At 39.8% G+C, this 13,029-nt stretch overlaps 1 protein-coding gene across 3 annotated transcripts in view; it reads left to right on the top strand.

Annotated features, from left to right (window-relative positions):
• The window catches only part of fat2 (FAT atypical cadherin 2), a 309,284-nt gene that overhangs the window by 174,758 nt on the left and 121,497 nt on the right, over window positions 1-13,029 (top strand). For all 3 annotated transcript variants that reach the window (XM_057850154.1, XM_057850155.1, XM_057850156.1), the window contains one exon: window positions 1,394-1,771. In XM_057850154.1, coding sequence (XP_057706137.1) covers window positions 1,394-1,771 — 378 coding nt within the window. The remainder of the gene's footprint in view (window positions 1-1,393; window positions 1,772-13,029) is intronic.

Genomic DNA, 13,029 nt, shown 5'->3' with positions numbered 1-13,029 from the left:
AATGATGTGAAATGCCCCAAAATTAACTCATCGCACTATCGCGGAGCTGTATTTTTACTAAAGTTGGACAAATACTAATTTAACTTGTATTTTTGTGTGTATTATCAAATGCTGTTAATTGTAATTTCAAGAGTCCCTAAATTCAGTTTTTTTTAATTGAATTTACTTATGGTAAAAGGTTGTTATGGAATTTTGCTATGTCCTGAAGTCAGTATAAATCTCGCCTAATGCAATCATGTCCATAAATGGAGTTGTTTTTCACAGAAAACCGCTGACAGTTAGTTTTGCCTCAGATAATCATGGACTTTTTACTGCCAATAATAATCATAGACTTTTAACTGCCAACCAGCAAGGCTCATGACCTATTTTGCATGATGAATTAATCACCAAACAGACACACCTCCTTATCTGTACAGCATATAAGCAACGCCAAGCTCTCTGTTCGGTGTGCATTTCTCTACACAGCTTTAGTTCTGTCATTGAATGCACCCAGAAATTTCTGAAATTAAAACTACGCAGTAATGATCTCTTGCCTCCAGTCTTTTATTTAGCAATCCAGCCTAGCCGTCTCACCTGAATTGAAAACGAACACGCCGAGGACCTGAAAGACTGCCTCCAACAGTCCCCACTGTGTTTCAGTCAAATTCAGTCTATAAAACAACTAAGTAGAAAAAAATCCAAAATAATTGTTATGATTCTATTGTCCTGGATAAACTATTGCTAATTAAGTGTTGTTTTAAAAATTAAAATATATTATTCAATTGTGAAAAAAAGGTTTTCTGTTCATCCCCAGTGTCACTGTCCACTATGTTAAGTTGTGTTAGTAGCCATTTTATTAAATACCTTTACTCATTACATAACTATTCTGCAATAACAACACGCTAGTGGTGGGAAATTCACCAGTGGTAAGCAATTTATTTATGTTTTTTTTTAATAAAAAGTAGCAATAAAAATCTGATTTTGCCGTTTTATGAAGTACGTTCAGTGTGGTTGACCCTAAAGTGTCCACTCTGTTAAAAACTACATGTCAAAGAAATCAATTGAATCAATTCAAAAGGTTTATTTGTAAAATATTAGCTTTCTCATCAAGTATTCAAAGTCATGTTAGCGATTACGCTAGCAAAAGTGAGGGCAAAGTTTCGCACAAATTGTCCCCGCTATTAGTGTCCACTCTGTTATGTCCAAATGACACCCAATAATAAAAAATGACCAAGTATGTTGTAACGCTCGTAGCATAAAATCAGTAAGCATCGATTAGCTTACCTTCCTAAAAAAGACACATTGTTTTTTATGTTAAGACAAAGGACTTTTCGTTGGTGCTTCTCTGTGTATGCCAAAATAATTCTTCAATGTCAGCGTTTGGTTGTATAATTCCCACATCTGTCTTCCGCAGGGCTAAACTCAGAGGTGCGCTATTCCCTGCTAGCAGGCAACAGTGGGTACTTCTCCTTGGACGAGTATTCCGGAGTCCTGCGTTTAGAGCGAGTACTAGGGCCCGACTCGCCTTCGCACTTTGAGCTGAAGGTCAAAGCGTCAGATGGCGGCCTGCCTCGCCCACTCCACTCAGTTGCCGAGCTTACGGTCGACGTGGTTTCCCTGAATGACTACCGGCCCATCTTCCCCCGCACGGAGTATGCCGCCCGAGTCCCGGAGTCGCTGCCCTTAGGCTCCCGGGTGCTCAGTGTCTCAGCCCTCGACACGGACCCCTCGGTGGTGTATCGCATCGCGTCCGGGAATGAGGACGGTCACTTCTTATTGGACCCCAAAACAGGTACCACTCAGTTTTATTTGGCAAACTGAATTTAGGTTGGCATATCTGTCACAAATAAGAAGCTAACCCGGTTTGCCTTTGTTGCACCTAATTTGATTTTTCTTTAAAAAATAGGAATGTCCCGATCAGAGGTGGGTAGAGTAGCCAGAAATGTTACTTGAGTCAGAGAAGCGTTACTTCAAAATACTCATACTCAGGTAAAAGTAAAGGTAGACATAAGAAAAGTACTCAAATACAAGTAAAAACAAAAGGTATTTGGTGAAAACAATACTCTTAATGTAATGACTAACATTGTGATTATACTGTACTACAATCTTTTATTTGACCATATTGTATTAGGCCAAATAATATACAAAAATCATTGAATTGCGACTAGAAAAATCTACAGAAATGAAACATCACCCGTCCAAAGAGCATGAGTGCCCTCAAGTGGAGAAAACATATTTCCTACGTACTGTGATTTTTTTTACCCGATTCCGATCCTCTGTAAATGACGTGATCGGGCCTGATTTGTAAATACGTGTTCGGATCAGGGACCGTCCCTTCTTACCAGTGTGAGATGACACACAAAACAAACTGCAAGAAGCCATTAGATAAATGACGGAAAGTTTCTTGGCTTGTCAATCAAACAGGAAAATGTCAATTATAATTAGAGGTTTATACAGCCAGCCGTTGTGCGGGTTCATAATGGACAGCCAGGAGCGGAGTTGAATTGAGGTGGAGTTGAAATGAAGAGGAGTTGGAATTGAATTGGAGTTGAGTTGAGGTGGAGTTAAGATCCGAGTTGAGGTGGGGTTGAGTAGTTGAGGTCGAGTGTAGTTGAGGTCGAGTTGAGGTCAAGTTGAGTTGATTTCAGGTCAAGTTGAGTTGGAGTTGAGTTGAATTGAGGTGAAGTTGAAGTGGAGTTGAGTTGAGGTGGAGTTGAGATGAAGTGGAGCTGAGGTGGAGTTGAAGTGGAGTGAAGTTAAAGTGGGGTTAAAGTGGAGTTGAGTTGGAGTTGAGGTGGAGTAGGAGTTGAACTGGAGTTGAGGCGGAGTAGGACTTGAACTGGAGTCCAGGTGGAGTTAAAGTGGAGTGGAGTTGAGGTGGAGTTGAGTAGTTGGGGTCGAGTTGAGTTGAGGACGAGTCGAGTCGAGGTTGAGTCAAGTCTAGTTGAGGTCGAGTCGAGTCGAGTTGAGGTCGAGTCGAGTCGAGTTGAAGTCGAGTCTAGTTGAGGTTGAGGTCGGGTCGGGTCGGGTCGAGGTCGGGTCGTGGTCAGGTCGAGTCGAGTCGAGGTCGGGTCGGGTCGAGGTCGAGGTTGGGTCGGGTCGAGTCGAGGTCGAGTCGAGGTCGAGTCGAGGTCGAGGTCGAGGTTGGGTCGGGTCGAGGTCAAGTCGAGTCGAGGTCGAGTCGTGGTCGAGTCGAGGTCGAGTCGAGTCGAGTTGAGGTCGAGTCGAGGTCGAGTCGAGTTGAGCTTAGGTAGAGTCGAGTTGAGCTTAGGTCGAGTTGAGTTGAGGTCGAGTTGAGCTTAGGTCGAGTTGAGGTCGAGTTGAGTTGATTTCAGGTCGAGTTGAGTTGAAGTGGAGTGGGGTTGAAGTGGAGTTGAGTTGGAGTTGAGGTGGAGTTGGAGTTGAACTGGATTTGAGGTGGAGTTGAAGTAGAGTGGAGTTGAGGTGGAGTTGAGTTGAAGTGGAGTTTAGGTGCAGTTGAGTTGAAGTGGACTTGAGTTAGAGTTTAGTTGAGGTGCGTTGAGGTGGAGTTAAAATGGAGTTGAGTTGAAGTTGTGTTTAGGTGGAGTTAAGTTGGAGTTGAGTTGGAGTTGTGTTTAGGTGGAGTTAAGTTGGAGTTGAGTTGGAGTTGAGTTGAGGTAGAGTTGAAGTGGAGTTGAGGTGGAGTTTAGTTGAGTTGCGTGAGGTTGAGTTTAGTTGAGTTGCGTGAGGTTGAGGTGGAGTTAAGTTGAGTTGCGTGAGGTTGTGGTGGAGTTGAGTCAAAATGGAGTTGGAGGTTAGGTTAGGCTCGGTTAGGTTATGATTAGGTTGTTTTTATGTTTGAAAAAAATATTCCAGTATATGCTCCTTGCGTGTGCGTCTTAGCATGAGGGATCTAACCAAGCGAAGAGTAAATTTGCTGGTTTTTGACTGTGCGAAAGCCGACTTGCCTCGCGGCTGAAAAACAAGGAAGAATTAATTCACGCTAGAATCCATATTTGTCCCCCCCAAGGCGGCCTTAGGCTGTGCGTCTGCTCTCATGTTTTGGCCCATTGATTTATGTTAATACACTTTATGTGTAATATTCATTTGTATTTGTGTGAGTATGCAATATTCAGCAGTGATCACAACCGCAGGTTTCTTCAACCCATGTTTAACTTTAATATAATTGAGACTGCCATAAAAGTGTGAAAAATATATTTGAAACTCCTTCTGATAACTTCGGTAATAAGTGTAGACCTGTGCGGTGTTGGTGAAACTGAGCTTCGGGAGAATCATTTGCAAAGTTTTCTAGAAAATTCAAGAAACGTGGAATTAAGTACTACTAAAAAATAAAACTTTAATTTGTAACGAACGCCATCAAATATTTTCACTAGTAGTTTAAAATTGTGGTGTGTAAAATAAAGTTATTGATTGTCTAAAAATGGTTCAACATTTGAATTGTCTTGTTTTCAAATGTATGTATATTTATAATTGCTCTTTATTAGGGCTGTCAAATGATTAAAATTTTTTAATCGAGTTTAATTACAGCTTAAAAATGAATGAATCGTAATTAATCGCAATTCAAACCATCTATAAAATATGCCATATTTTTCTGTAAATTATTGTTGGTATGGAAAGATAAGACACAAAATGGATATATACATTCAACATACAGTACATAAGTACTGTATTTGTTTATCATAACAATAAATCAACAAGATGGCATTAACATTATTAACATTCTTTTAAAGCGATCCATGGATAGAAAGACTTGTAGTTCTTAAAAGATAAATGTTAGTACAAGATATAGAAATTTTATTTAAAAACCCCTCTTAATGTTTTCGTTTTAATAAAATTTGTAAAATTTTCAATCAAAAAATAAACTAGTAGCCCGCCATTGTTGATGTCAATAATTACACAATGCTCATGGGTGCTGCAGCCCATAAAATCAGTCGCACCCAAGCGCCAGCAGAGGGTGATAAAACTCCAGAAAACACAAGTAACAAGAGGACATTGCACTGTTCTGTCATTTTAATCTGTTTGAGCGGGGCATGTGCGTTAATTGCTTCAAATATTTTAACGTGATTAATTTAAAAAATTAATTACCGCCCGTTAACGCGATAATTTTGAAAACCCTACTCTTTACCTAAAAAAATGTTTTGTCCGATTACTCAATCGATGGAATTTTCCATGAAATTCTCTATTACTAAAATATTCGATAGCTGCAGCACTAAATCAATTGACTAATGTTTGAAATTTCAGTCCTTTGTTGAAATTCGCCTCCCCAGTCAAGCCGCACGGAAACAGCGACAGCCAAAACAAGTGCCGCTCGGCACCGGGAAGGCGGAACTTCGCGCGTTCATCTCTGACGTTAACCCTTTGTACTGACTCCATGTTCCAAAAGTTTGAAAAAGACCCGCCGAAAGCAGGTTGACAATTTATTCGTCGACAATGGTCAAAAACAAGGCAAAAACAGACAATGGAGGGACAATTCTGAATCCAAACAAGGCTACATGTTTCCAAGCAGAAAAAATCTGTCTTATCTCAGTGTCCAGTGTTTTTTTAAGTCTTGTGGGCCGGCCGAAGGTGTGTCCGGGCGTTGCTTTAGGATCATCCCTCTCTGGCCGGTTTCGGGCTGTTTAGGTTCGTGCGTGGGTGGGGTGTGGTTGCCACAGCAACCGACGCTGGTCTTGACGTCACAAGCGCCTGCTATCAACTTTGTTATCCGGGCTGGCACTACTTGTTTTAGGACAAAGCGCGCTGGTCTTTGTTCGTTTGTTGGGAGAACTGATTGCCAGAGTTGGTGCGTCAATCTTGCTCGTGACGCACACGCTGGGTTCTGTGATAAAATGGCGTTGTGTATCTATTGTTTCTTTAAACGTTGGTGTGCTAGTTATTTTACATTAGGTGTGTTAGAGTAGTGCAGTCCTACAGTGAATATGAGAAATGATACTATTCCCTGATTGATTATATTATGTGTGTTCAAGTAATGCAAACAGTTAGACGGTGCCTACGAGAAACGATACCATTTTTCCTTTTTCCCCTCATGAGCGTCGATAAGGTGATTCACTTTACTGTGTTCAAGGCCACTGAGTGAAGTCTGCCTAAATTATAGTTAAATGAATGTGTTATACTAATGCAAACAATTATATGTTGTGTGCGAGAACGGTATCTTTTCCCTTCATCTTCCACATCGCAGAAACTTGGTTTGGAAAATTGATGAGTCTAGGAAAAAAAACCTCAAAATGACTCAAATAAGTAAGCTCAAAAAGTCAGATTTCGACCAAACTTTTGCGAGGGTTTGAAAAGTTTTTCTCAGAAACCCAACATTACTTCAACTATATTATAGGCGTTCAGTGTCTAAATATTGTGCTGTTTTTTTTCCCCCCGCCATAACTGCGTTCTTTTCTTCAAACCAATCGATCGTCCATCTCTGGTCCTCGCACTAAATTTTTTATTGTTTTGAAATTCAACTCGTGTGGACTTAGGAGACCTAACTCCAAAGTTGGTGTTTTGACTCGTTGCCCTTCGGAGGCATCCTAACTTTGGCGCTCAGAAAATCATTAAAAGTCAGCTGGCCTCATCGATCGGCGCTTTATGCTCTTGCTCTCATTATCTGAGGGCAAGCGTCAACTTTGGACGGCGCAGATGCGGCGATATGAAGTTTGAACACTACGAGTCAAGCGGCACCTCGATGGGAATACAGCGGCCTCGCCGAGGTTGAATGGAATCTCAATGAGTTTCGAAGAGATAGCAGTCAGATACGTATTCATGAGACGTCAGCTGTCCAGCAGGAGGGTGGACCTTCTCGATTGTGGTCAGCTGTCTTGAGCCACAGTCAGAAAGCGACATTTGTATCGGTCTGCTGCTTCGGGGAAGGGGGCGTGTCTGGCCATATGTCAAAGCAAAGAGCCAACAATAGATTGTTGCATTAACATATTCCCTCAACATTTTCTAGCTTGCTTTCTGCTAGCGTGCGTAAGCCTGTCGCAATATGCAATAATTCCATTTATCGCACGGTAAATAAAAATGAAGGCGATAATTTTTCCGCTGCGATTTATCGTCTCGCGTGCACCTGCGTGACCCGAGCAGCTGACGTGCTGTTAAAAGTTCGGCTTCCTTGTTACCAACTACGCAAAATGCCTTTTCGTTCTGGGTCCGGCAAAAAATAGCGCCGGAGCCAATTTGTTCCCATTATATCCTATTGTTCAACGTACAGTGTGGCAAATAAATATTTAGTAGGGCTGTCAAAATTATCGCGTTAACGGGCGTTAATTAATTTTTTTAATTTATCACGTTAAAATATTTGATGCAATTAACGCAGATGCCCCACTCAGACAGATTTAAATGACGGTACAGTGAAACGCTCACTTGTTAATTGTGTTTTATGGAGTTTTGCCACCCTCTGCCGGCGCTTGGGTGCGACTGATTTTATAGGCTTCAGCACCCATGAGCATTGTGTAAGTAATTATTGACATCAACAATGGCGGGCTACTAAATTATTTTTTGATTGAAAATTTTATAAATTTCATTAAAACGAAAACATTAAGAGGGGTTTTAATATAAAAATCCTATAAATTGTACTAACATTTTTCTTTTAAGAACTACAAGTCTTTCTATCCATGGATTGCTTTAACAGAATGTTAATAATGTTAATGCCATCTTGTTGATTTATTGTTATAATAAACAAGTACAGTCCTTATGTACCGTATGTTGAATGTATATATCCATCTTGTGTCTTATCTTTCCATTCCAACAATAATTTACAGAAAAATATGGCATATATTATAGATGGTTTGAATTGCGATTAATTGCGATTAATTACGATTAATTAATTTTTAAGCTGTAATTAACTCGATTAAAAATTTTAATTGTTTGACAGCCCAAATATTTAGTCAATCACTAATTGCGCAAGTTCTCCCACTTGAAAATATTAGAGAGGCCTGTAATTGTCAACATGGGTAAACCTTAACAATCAGAGACAGAATGTGAAAAAAAAAAACAGAAAATCACTTTGTTTGATTTTTAAAGAATTATTTGCAAATCATTGTGGAAAATAAGTATTTGGTCAATACCAAAAGTTCATCTCAATACTTTGTTATGTACCCTTTGCTGGCAATAACGGAGGCCAAACGTTTTCTGTAACTCTTCACAAGCTTTTCACACACTGTTGCTGGTATTTTGGCCCATTCCTCCATGCAGATCTCCTCTAGAGAAGTGATGTTTTGAGGCTATCATTGGGCAACACGGACTTTCAACTCCCTCTACAGATTTCCTATGGGGTTGGGATCTGGAGACTGGCTAGGCCACTCCAGGACCTTGAAATGCTTCTTACGAAGCCACTCATTTGTTGCCCTGGCTGTGTGCTTGGGATCATTGTCATGCTGAAAGACCCAGCCACGTCTCATCTTCAATACCCTTGCTGATGGAAGGAGATTTTTGCTCAAAATCTCTCGATACATGGCCCCATTCATTCTTTCCTATACACGGATCAGTCGTCCTGGTCCCTTTGCTGAAAAGCAGCCCCAAAGCATGATGTTTCCACCCCCATGCTTCATAGTGGGTATGGTGTTCATCGGATGCCATTCAGTATTCTTTCTCCTCCAAACACCAGAGCCTGTGTTTCTACCAAAAAGTTCTATTTAGGTTTCATCTGACCATAACACATTCTTTCAGTCCTCTTCTGAATCATCCAAATGCTCTCTAGCGAACCGCAGACGGGCCTGGACGTGTACTTTCTTCAGCAGGGGGACACATCTGGCAGTGCAGGATTTGAGTCCCTGGCGGCGCATTGTATGATTGATAGTAGCTTTTGTTACTGTGTTCGTCAAACCTTTTCTTTTATCCCAGGCAATACTAGGTGGTTTTATTTACCTAACATGTTTCGGCGAGCACTTCCGCCTCTGACGACTTCGTATTGTTGAAATTCGCTCCCTGGCCAAGACGCACGGAAAAGGCGACAGCCAAAACAAGTGCCACTTGGCCGATGCTGCCTCGCGTGCGCCAACCAGGAAGGCAGAACTTCGCGCGTTCACCTCTGATATTAACCCTATGTACTGACTCCATGTTCCAAAAGTTTGAAAAAGACTCGCCGAAAGCAGATTGACAATTTATTCGTCGACAATGGTCAAAAACAAGGCAAAAACAGACGACGGAGGGACAATTCTGGATCCAAAACAAGGCTACATGTTTCCGAGCAGCAAAAATCTGTGTTATCTCAGTGTCCAGTCTTTTTAAAGTCCGTGGTGAAGCGGGCCGTGCCGAAGGTGTGTCTGGGCGTTGCTTTTGGGTCTTCCCCTCTGTGGCCCATTGGCAGTGTATCAAATACTTGTTCTCCCCACTGTATATATATATATATTAGGGCTGTCAAACGATTAAAATTTTCAATCGAGTTAATTACAGCTTAAAAATTAATGAATCTTAATTCATCGCAATTCAAACCATCTATAAAATATGCCATATTTTTCTGTAAATTATATATATATTCTGTAAAATAAATTGTTGGAATGGAAAGATAAGACACAAGATGGATATATACATTCAACATACAGTACATAAGGACTGTAGTGGGCATTTCACTCTACTGTCATTTAAATCTGTCTATGCTGTCCTCACTCCGAAGCGTCTACTTTTTCCAAAGCTAGACAGCTCATGAACGACGCCTTAATAATCAGGCTTCTTCCTTTTTCATCTGATTTATTAATAAAATGGCCTCAAACCACTGTCCTCTTTAGACCGTAGTGAAACAACAAAAAAGTACACAGCATTGCATTAGCAACAACGTTAGCTTAGCACGCTATACAGGTTCACTAAACATAAACAAAAAGCGTCTCATACAAAAAATATACATTTCGCTTACTAACATAATATGTACATTCTTTACAACAACCATACTTACGGACAAATCTTGTCCAAGGATCATATAAGCACAACATTATCAGCCCGAGACGACGTGCAGCCATAATGAAGAAAAGAAGAAAATAATATACCATGTCGCAAAGCGACCACAAGAGTTCGCTGTTGGACAGCACAAAAAGCCTTGCTGTAAAACTTACCAAAAGGCAGAATACTTTCTGAGCGGGACATGTGCGTTAATTGCGTCAAAAATTTTAACGTGATTAATTTAAAAAATTAATTACCGCGCGTTAACGCGATAATTTTGACAGCCCTAATATATATATATATATATATATATATATATATATATATATATATATATATATATATATATATATATATATATATATATAAAACAGAAACGGTAACAGTGGCAGTCAGATACCATTGTAATTCTTTTCAGGTCATTCATTGTCAGACAGAAGCAGTACAGCACAACGTTACGCTTAAAGAATCAGTTAAAAATATAAAAATGGCTTACCTCTTTGTCCTCTGAAAGACCATGCCAACCCAACATAATGTTTACTGCATTTGAAATGTGAATGGATTCACCGAGCTGGTGTTAAAGTCCGCGCAAGTTGATTCGGTCTTCACATTTTTTCCTCCCGAGTTTTTGGTTTCCGGAAACGTAAGAAGAAACATCCTTCATGTGTCGTAATGTCTAGAGTCATTTCTACAAGTTCCAAAAAAGCAATGCGTGATTGGCATGTTCGATTTTGAAAGATTACCGGCGAAAAGTAGCACAAATTACGTTAAGTCTATGCGATGGCGGGTCTATAATGTCCCACTTCGGTTTTACTTCCGCTTTACGATGCGACGTCACGGTCTAAAAATAGCCTGCGTGCGGTACGCCATTAAAGTATTTTTTTTTTTTTTTTTTGTCCTCAACCTTTTTTAATATTTTATCATGGCCCTGACATATCGAGGTGCATCGTACATTGAGTTTAAGTATATCTTCCCATCACTAATCACATATGGTTATATTGCCACACCCATACTTTCCACAATGGAAATACACTCCACCATAAAACGGAAAATAATCAACTTCTCCTCAAAAAATGTGACTGACTACGTCTATACGGCCGCCAATTCCTCTCGCTTGTTATTTATGATAACCGCTTCCTCGCACTTACGCAAAGAGCAAGCCGTACTGTCACTTTCCTTCCTTTTTCCTATATCGACAAAATGCAAATGGCAAAAGCCAGCGCGGCGGTTCCTGCACAAATTTAACAATTTCACTCAACAAAATGAAAACAAATCTCTGCGCATCCCGCAGAGACTGGCACACAAACACTAACAAGCTGCAAGACTTTTCATCCACACTCACACATAAAATAATTGCTTTATGCCCTCAAGGAACAAAAGTGAGTGGTGTAATATGATTTACTTCTTTAACTAGCAAGCACATTTCACACTTCTTTCATTTTATTGCTTGGAATTGTAGACCTCATTAAAGCTCAAACTTTCTTCTTCTTTAATTCTCATTCAGTGTAAATAGAATTGACGTATTTTAGAAAGGTGAGACTCTGTTGTTATTCAAAGAAACTTTTAACCATTTTCCATACTGCTTATTTTCATTAGGGTTAAAGTCAGAAGCAAATTAATAGGAAGTCCTCGATCCAATCACGTGATTGGAAACCTGGCACGCCAATTGATTGTTCCATATATCCACTTTGAACTCAGGGAAGAAAAATAAGTATTCAAACACCCTGCTATTTTGCAAGTTGTCCTACTTAGATATCATGAAGGGGTCTCAAATTTTCATCGTAGGTGCATGTCCACTTTGAGAGAGAGAATCTAAAAAGAAAATTCCAGAATTCGCAATGTATGATTTTTTTAAATATTTTTTTTTTGTGTGTGTAACAGTTAGTTACACAATAAGGAGCACCTGACTATAAGCCGCCACCCACCAAATTTGGCACGAAAACGGCATTTGTTCATAGATAAGCCGCAGCAGTCCTCACTCTATTATGGGATATTTACACCAAAAGATATTAAGCAGTTACACTTTATTTGTCAGCGGCATCATATGACTGTCATAAAACCAATTGGTTCAAGGCATCATGGTGGTTCATTGTTTCAAGAAGCTTCATTTGGCCATCACTGTTCCCTTGGGGGGGGACAGTGACCCTCTGCTGCCACCTGCTGTCAGCACTGTTGTTTTCCAACATGCCTCCTAGCATGCATTGCTACAGATTAGGGTTGTTCCGATCATGTTTTTTTGCTCCCGATCCGATCCCGATTGTTTTAGTTTGAGTATCTGCCTAAGCCGATATTTCCCGATCCGATTGCTTTTTTTTTTTGTGCTCCCGATTCAATTCCAATCATTCCCCATAATTTTTCCCGATCATATACATTTTGGCAATGCATTAAGAAAAAAATGAAAAAAACTTAGCCGAATATATACATTCAACATACAGTACATAAGTACTGTATTTCTTAATTATGACAATAAATCCTCAAGATGGCATTTACATTATTAACATTCTTTCTGTGAGAGGGATCCACGGATAGAAAGACTTGTAATTCTTAAAACATAAATGTGACTTTGTATATTGTGACTAAATATTGCCATCTAGTGTATTTGTTGAGCTTTCAGTAAATGATACTGTAGCCATTTAACTGTTCTGCCCAAATGCATGATGGGACGTGCAACCATGACTGTGCATAGTGGTACCAATTGATATATCTTCTCTGCGAAATTACAGGGTGTTAAGAAAAAGATCAATTACTACCTTTCTTCCCCACATTGCTTCCCACGATATTTCTAATCGTAGGGAGAGGGATTGTAAGGCTTTAGCCAATTAAAAAAAGGCTCCAAAGGCTGCCAAAATTCACTCATTTTAAGCTGCCTTTTAGCTCTATATATAGGTAAAACAGCGCCATTACAGATTGAACGCGACAATTCGTGAGTGGGTCGTGCAGCGCATGCGTTAATTGCGTTAAATATTTTAACGTGATAAATTTTTTAAAAAATTAATTACGGCCATTAACGGGATAAATTTGGTAACCCTACCTTAAGGCTAAACTGAAGACTCTGGATGAGTGTAACATATTATGTCTGTAACGTTAAATATAATTAGAAAATGATTTAATTAAAAAAAATATATATATATTAAAAAAAGGCATGTCCGATATTATTTTGCCGATTCCGATACTTTGAAAATGACGTGATCGGACCCGATCGATCGA

This window comes from Corythoichthys intestinalis, chromosome 11, assembly GCF_030265065.1.
Source record: "Corythoichthys intestinalis isolate RoL2023-P3 chromosome 11, ASM3026506v1, whole genome shotgun sequence".
In the NCBI taxonomy this organism is placed as follows: domain Eukaryota; kingdom Metazoa; phylum Chordata; class Actinopteri; order Syngnathiformes; family Syngnathidae; genus Corythoichthys; species Corythoichthys intestinalis.
The sequence above is the reverse complement of the archived record's forward strand: the minus strand, read 5'-3'. Positions and strand labels throughout refer to the sequence as shown.